The 7612-nt window shown below is 57.9% G+C and overlaps 1 protein-coding gene across 2 annotated transcripts; it reads left to right on the forward strand.

The window, feature by feature from the left end:
- The first annotated feature begins 2177 nt into the window (after positions 1 to 2177).
- KLHL25 (kelch-like family member 25) lies at positions 2178 to 3975 on the forward strand. Of its 2 annotated transcripts, XM_006885185.1 has the most exons (2): positions 2178 to 2269; positions 2363 to 3947. In XM_006885185.1, exons 1-2 carry the CDS (start codon positions 2178 to 2180, stop codon positions 3945 to 3947), a joined length of 1677 nt encoding a protein of 558 aa, XP_006885247.1. The 2 variants fall into 2 exon arrangements, with proteins under 2 accessions (XP_006885247.1, XP_006885246.1); XM_006885184.1 differs by having other exon boundaries at positions 2178 to 3975.
- Positions 3976 to 7612: the final 3637 nt, after the last annotated feature.

Genomic DNA, 7612 nt, shown 5'->3' on the forward strand with positions numbered 1-7612 from the left:
TCTGGAACTGAGGGCTCCAAGATGAGAACTGAAGCTGGCCTGAGCATCAGGTGGAGGAGAAGCCCCAAGAGAGCAGTGACTGGGCCCCAGTGCCCCACGGCCCCCACATGCCACTGCCCCACAGAGCCGGCAGCACAGGCAGCAGCACCTCAGACCCAGGGCCTGGCATAGCGGAGGCGGGCAGGGCGAGACTGGGTTACCTGGTGAGCAGCCACGTTTGGGAAAGTGCAGGACAATCTAGGGTGTGGAAGGAGCTAAAATGAGGTTTTGTAATCACACAAAGACTTGAGGAAACAGGCGGCAGGGTCTGAAACCAGATTGGGTAATAGTGGTCACGGTTGGGGTTGTCTGCAGCCTCCCGCCCTTCCTGCCCATACTCTTGGTGGAGGCACTTGGCCAATGATTTCCCAGTGAGTGAAGTATCACAGAGATCTGAGCAATAGTAGAAGAGAAAAGTGACGTACAGAGAGCAGGGGAGTGCACCCAAGGCCAGAGGGCTGACCAGGACCTGTCTTCATCTTGTACCAGGCAGCCCTCCCACTGGCATGACTCCTGGGAACTTCACACACACACACCCAGTAACCCATGTAGTGACCTTACCTCAGCCAGGGGTCTTGTGTACAGGAGCAGGTCCTGCTGTCCAGAAAGCAGGTCCTGACCCCCACTCCACCCCCTGGTCTTAGGGTTAACAGCAGCCAAGCCAGGCTACCCACCACCTCCCTGTGACTTCCCCGCCGGGAGCCCAGTACCCAGTAGCTGGGGCATTGTTTCTGAGGTGGAATCATTTACATTAGTTTACGGCTTCTTTAGTTCCCCGCCTGGAGAAGAGTGAGAGAGCAGTGCAGTTGGGCTGAATTCAGAGTCTCACTGAAGCATAACATCACTTCCTTATTTTGGCAGATGACTGGAACACAAAACCAGAGCCGAATCCTAGCTGACCCTCCAGCCGGTTTTTGGAGGCTGTAAAGTGTGTGGGAGGAGATTGCCCATCTTCTTCCATAGAGCTGCTGGTGGATTCGAACCCCTTGCCTTTGGGTTGGCAGCACAACTCCTTACACACTAGGCCACCAGATTTCCTACCAGATGATTTAAGTAGAAAATTGTGTCTGGGAAGGGGAGTTACATCGTTTTAAAAATTAAAGGTGAAAAATTTCTATAGTCTCTTGACTAGCAAGAAGACAGCACAGGCTCTGAGGGTTCTGTTGCTGAGTGCAGTGTGCTTTGTCTTGGTTTTGCTGGCCTGTTGGCAAAGCCTTATTTCCATGATAGGGAGAACAAGGCATCTGGTCCCTTGAGGAATAGACTTTAATAAAAAGGACTGCAAGTCAGCCACTTTGAAGGTAGGATGGACCTGTGTCTGTCTGCTGGAGCAGCTGCTCTGATCACCCACCTGCAGGGCAGACAGGGAGCTTGAAGGACCTGCCTGGCCACGGAGGCTCCACACTTGAAGCCAGTCTTTATGGTCTTGCTGCTTCTGGCTTTGACTCCTGGGCCTTTGTCTTGACTTCCTGTTAGGAACTTGGAATGGCGCAGGTACCATGTGGACTGTGCCTTGCCCCCAGTCCACACTCATCCCAGCTGGATTCAGAGGACACAGCCCTTCTCCGTGGATCCAGGCTCAAGACAGGCCCACAGAGGGCAGAGGGATGTGTCAGACCCTACTCCTCATCAGCTTCCCCTCCAAAGTCTCCACAGGCCAGCTGGGGTCGGGTCAAGTCAGGTCAGGGCTGGGCTTCAGAGTGAACAGGGACCATGACTCCTGGCTCCTGCGTCTAGGTGGCTGCTTTGCGTTGGAGCCCAGGCTTCGTGGCTACAAAATGGATTAGCCACAGAAATACCACCAAGAACTCCTCTGCCGTTTGCTTTATCTCCTAACTGCAAGTCAGTCTAGTGTAACGCTCGACTCAGGGAGGGTCACCCAGAGATGCCTGGGCCCAGGGCGGATCTACACTTACGACGGCAGAGCTGGTGCATGACCCACCAGTGAGATTAACCAGCATTCTGAAATGCCCTTGAGGGGGTCGAGGGAGCGTGGAGACGGAGGTGGAGAACTGAGCAACAAAGAGGGGTGCAGGGGGCGGGCAGCCTGGCCTAGGGGAAGGTGGGCAGCCCCAGGCCCGCCCACTCGAGTGGCTTCTCTCACCCTGAGCTTTGCTTCCCCGGCAGATTAGCGCAAGATGTCGGTCAGCGTCCACGAGACCCGCAAGTCGCGGGGCAGCACGGGCTCCATGAACATAACGCTCTTCCACAAAGCCTCGCACCCCGACTGCGTGCTGGCGCACCTCAACACACTGCGCAAGCACCGCATGTTCACCGACGTCACCCTGTGGGCCGGCGACCGCGCCTTCCCGTGCCACCGCGCTGTGCTGGCCGCCTCCAGCCGCTACTTCGAGGCCATGTTCAGCCACGGCCTGCGCGAGAGCCGCGACGACACGGTCAACTTCCAGGACAACCTGCACCCCGAGGTGCTGGAGCTGCTGCTGGACTTCGCCTACTCGTCGCGCATCGCCATCACCGAGGAGAATGCCGAGTCCCTGCTGGAGGCGGGCGACATGCTGCAGTTCCACGATGTGCGCGACGCGGCCGCTGAGTTCCTGGAGAAGAACCTGCTGCCCTCCAACTGCCTGGGCACCATGCTGCTGTCGGACGCCCACCAGTGCCGCCGGCTGTATGAGTTCTCCTGGCGCATGTGCCTCGTGCACTTTGAGACCGTGCGTCAGAGCGAGGACTTCAACAGCTTGTCCAAGGACACCCTGCTGGACCTCACATCCAGCGATGAGCTGGAGACAGAGGACGAGCGGGTGGTCTTCGAGGCGGTGCTGCAGTGGGTCAGGCACGACCTGGAGCAGCGCAAGGCCCACCTGCCCGAGCTGCTGCGCAGCGTGCGCCTGGCGCTGCTGCCCACCGACTGCCTCCAGGAGGCGCTGTCGGGCGAGGACCTGATCCTGGAGGACGAGCGCGCCCGGCTCATCCTGGACGAGGCCCTGGGCTGCAAGACCAAGATCCTGCAGAACGACGGCGTGGTCACCAGCCCCTGCGCACGCCCGCGCAAGGCGGGCCACACGCTGCTAATCCTGGGCGGCCAGACCTTCATGTGCGACAAGATCTACCAGGTGGACCACAAGGCCAAGGAGATCATCCCCAAGGCGGACCTGCCCAGCCCGCGCAAGGAGTTCAGCGCCTCGGCCATCGGCTGCAAGGTGTACGTGACGGGTGGCCGGGGCTCAGAGAACGGGGTCTCCAAGGACGTGTGGGTGTACGACACGGTGCACGAAGAATGGGCCAAGGCGGCGCCCATGCTTATCGCGCGCTTTGGCCACGGCTCGGCCGAACTGGAGAACTGCCTCTACGTGGTCGGTGGGCACACGTCCCTGGCAGGGGTCTTCCCGGCCTCCCCGTCAGTGTCCCTGAAGCAGGTGGAGAAGTACGACCCCGCGGCCAACAAGTGGACGATGGTGGCCCCGCTGCGGGACGGCGTCAGCAACGCAGCCGTGGTCAGCGCCAAACTCAAGCTGTTCGTGTTCGGGGGCACCAGCATCCACCGCGACATGGTGTCCAAGGTGCAGTGCTACGAGCCCTCGGAGAACCGGTGGAGCATCAAGGCCGAGTGCCCCCAGCCCTGGCGCTACACGGCCGCCGCGGTCCTGGGCAGCCAGATCTTCATCATGGGGGGTGACACCGAGTTCACGGCCGCCTCGGCCTACCGCTTCGACTGCGAGACAACCCAGTGGACGCGAATCGGGGACATGACCGCCAAGCGCATGTCCTGCCACGCCCTGGCCTCGGGCAACAAGCTCTATGTGGTGGGGGGCTACTTTGGCACCCAGCGGTGTAAGACGCTGGACTGCTATGACCCCACTTCAGACACGTGGAACTGCATCACCACCGTGCCCTACTCGCTCATCCCCACAGCCTTTGTCAGCACCTGGAAGCACCTGCCCGCCTGAGGAGCACCTACGGAGTCAGCAGGTAAGGCCCCGGGCTGCTGAGGACGGTGGGGGCAGCGTCTGCTCTTTCTCACTCTATGTGGCAGTTGCATGTTTTACAGAGATGGCTGCCCAGGAAAGCAGGGCCTGGTGTGTCCTTGTGTCTCCTCTCAGCTTTGAAGCCTAGTCCTGGTCCTGCCTCTTCCCTGGAGGTGACCTTGAGCACGTTATGTTCCCTTCTATGAAATGGTGACAGTGTTCCTACACTAGAGCTAAACCAGGGAGCTCTGGTAGTCTGCTGGTAGGGAATAATGCTGCCAGCCCAGAGGCCTCAGAGTTCCAATCTGACAGCTGCTCCCGGTGACAGATGAGTAAGCTCCTGTGTGATTTACTGCATCTGCAAACCCTCGGTAGCTGTTACTTTACAGAAAAGTTCTTCAAGCCACGCTGACTTGTGACAACACCATCTGGGTCAGACAACTGTGTTCTCTCTAGGGTTTCAGTGGCTGACTTTTCAGAGTTACGTTACCCAACCTTGCTTCTGAGATTTGCCTCGGGGACTTGAACTGGTATTGTATTGGTAACTTCCGTTATTGGTATACCAACTATATTGCTAACTTTTCTAATAGCAGCTGAGTTTCCTTAATCTTCTTTGTACTCCAGTGCAGTGATTTGCAGACCTGTGTACGTTAGAACCACATGGGGGTTTTGTAAAAATCCTACAGCCCAGGTCTCACACCCCAGACCAGTTAAATCAGAGGCTTAGCAGCTGAGCCTGAACCCCAGGTAGTTCCCACTGCTTCAGGGTGGATGTTTCTGCTGTCAGCATGGTGGCACTGGTGCCAGGCTCTAGAGCCAAATAGCACAGCCTGTCCTAGGGCGGTGTGCCTGCCAGTGTGTGGGGGCTCGGGACGCGTCGTCCCCACCTTCTGCAAAGGGAGAGAATCCCTTTTACATGGAGTGGGTGTCTGGATTGAGGGTCGCTATTCCCTCCAGTCTCAGAGCCAGGCTGGCTGCATGGTTGCTTAGCTCCCCATCATAGAAACAGCACTCATGGGTGAGGCGAGCAGGTGACATTGAGGCAGGGAGAGATGCAAGCTAGGGCCTGAGAGAGGACACAGGCAAACAGGAGAGGCCAAGGGCTTGTATCGTGTGGTGCTGCCCCTCTGCTGACAGGTTCAGAGCCCAGTCTTGAGGCTGACGTGGCATCTCACCTGTGCAGCCCGCTTCTCAGGGTGAGGACTGTGAGCAGGTGATGGGCTACGTGGCCAAGATAGCTGGGGGATAGGTTGGTAGGCACCAGATAAAGGATACGCTCTAGACACACACACCCCACCTTGGTCAGGTCCCACAAAAGGCCAAGGGCTGAGCGGCCTTGTCACTTGCTCTTGTCCCGACATATCCCTCTTCACAACCCCTGACACCTGGGAGTGGAGGCAGCAGGTCCTTAACTCTAAGGGCTGTGAGGTCAGGGGTCCCTGGGGGCTCGTAGAAGCCAGGTCAGTGTGACCAATAAGGGGCTACTCTCCAAAACAAGGGCCTTCAGGCTGGTGGGTGTCCTGGGGCCCAGATGAGTCTATCTCCCTAAGTGGCACCAGAGGTCGTGCCATTGGACCCCACCCTCTGCACCCCCACCTAGCTGCTTGGCCCCTGGCGGCCCCTGGCTCCCATTCTCCGTTTGTGCCACTGTGTGCTCAGGGCCTGGGAGCCCCATGCAGGCCAGCCTGAACTGAAAATTCATTTTCTCAATGAACCGGCAGCTGCTGACAGAATGCTGAAAGCTCTACACGAGCCAAAGCTCTCGTACTTAGCCGAGATTGCTCCTAAATGGAATCTGATGTTTCAGCCATTAAATCAAATTCAGCTGAACCTTCGAGGTCCTTAAAGCCGTCCGCCGCAGGCAGGAAGCCCGGGAGGCGCCCAGGTGGCAGAGGGGCCCAAACTGCCCAGTGTATGGTTTCCTGCAAGCCCGCTGGGTCAGGGCAGCGTGGCTTTGTACCCATCTAAGCTTTTGGTGGTTTGTTTTGTTTTTTATCTTAATCTGCTCTCTTCCTCTTGGGGAGAAAAATCTGACCTCCAGATTTCTTGATTTGCTGGGGAGTTAAGCTTCAAAGAGGATGTGGACATTTCTGCATCAATTCTCTGTTCTTACTCTGGGTTATTTAGGAGTCGGGGTGGGGGTGGGAGGTGGCCTCCTGTAAGGAATGAAGCCTTCTCCCTTCAGGCTAGGGTGGGGTGAGCTGTGGAGGAGCCTCTTCCTACCCTGGATCCTCTACCACTAATGTCTGACAGCAGGGACACATCTGGTGGTTCACCCCTCCTGGGAATACGTGAGGCAGGGTGAGGGGCTGGGTCAGCAGGCCCCTGTGGCCCCTCACTTTCCTGGGAATAGCCCGATTGCAGGGCTCCTGCAGGCAGCAGGTGTCTTCTCATGCCCTTGACTCTTTCTAATTGGTCCTGAACAGGTAGCTTACCTTCCCAGGCCTCAGTCTTCCCATCTGGAAAACAGGAATAATAATCTTCAACTAGGATTGAGCAGGAAGAGCAGAAAAGGAAGCTCCCTGCTGTTCTCCGTCCACTCCCACCACCCCCAGCCACACACTATCACCAGCCTGGTGGCCACCTCGGAACCCCTGGCCTGGTGACTCAGCTGGTAGATGGCCAGAGTGGCCTCCCTCCCAGCTCCCCCTCCTGGCAGCAGCATGCAAACCCTGGTTAGACACGGGTGTCCTGACCCTCCGGTCTCCGGCGTCCCTCCTGCTTCTGTGTGAGCCCCACTCTGGCTAATACTTCGGGAGCCGGCCAGAGGTCGCCCACTGCCAGCCTGTCACCATGTGGCACTCCCCACTCGTTCTCACAGTGTTTTGGGCCCTGTCTTGGTCAGTATTCCGAGACCCGGTGGGCTTCTGCCTCTGTTCTGCCCGAGTTCTGTCGGAACTCTCAGCAGATACACACGTGGCTAGTGAGGCCCAGGAGGGAGCGGGTGGTGTCACATCACAGCTCTGACAGGGGCTCTGACAGGCCCCACGGGCATCCTGACAGCTGCGTCCCTGCATGGCAGAGCTGGGCCACTCAGAAAAGGTGGTGGTGTCTCCTATGTGAGAAGTTAACTGTAGGCAGGCTCTCCTGTGGCCGCCTTGTGCAGCTCTGGTGTCATGTCCAGGGTGTGTGACCTCAGGAGGCCTTAGAGTGAGCCCCATCTCTGGGTTACCCCCTAAGTGTGCGTTCACTTTCTCTCCCACCATGTATTCTACTTGCTGGATCCCCTAGAGCTCTTTGAATTCATAGTCCCTCACTCAGCACAGATGGCCAGGGAAAGCTTGTGTCCACCCCACCCTCCGGGGGTAATGGAGGAAGCTGGGGAGAGTTCAATGGCTAGAAAAGGCCAACCTTTGTGGGGCCATGTGAGAGCTTTGGTCACTGCCATAGGGGGACCACTGAGCATGTTCTATCTCAGGCCCCAGGGTTCTTACCAGCCCCCAAGAATAGGCCATAGGATGGATGGTATGCGAGACAGAGGCCCTTGTCTGTCCATCCATGCCTCTGCAGCCATTCATCTGCCCTTGTTTGGCACAGGCAGGCCCTGTGCTGGGCGCTGGAAGTGGGCCCATCCCCATCTGGTGGGCACGTCTTTCTTGACAGCCCCCGGGCCTGAGAGCCACACAGGTGGTATGGGGTGCCTAATG

The sequence above is a fragment of the Elephantulus edwardii genome, unplaced genomic scaffold, assembly GCF_000299155.1.
Source record: "Elephantulus edwardii isolate Elephantulus edwardi_28Jun2011 unplaced genomic scaffold, EleEdw1.0 scaffold00041, whole genome shotgun sequence".
Lineage (NCBI taxonomy): Eukaryota > Metazoa > Chordata > Mammalia > Macroscelidea > Macroscelididae > Elephantulus > Elephantulus edwardii.

What these genes read in the sequence shown, in the direction of transcription:
- KLHL25 (XM_006885184.1), top strand. Translation starts at nt 2,178, where the DNA reads ATGTCGGTCAGCGTCCACGAGACCCGCAAGTCGCGGGGCAGCACGGGC.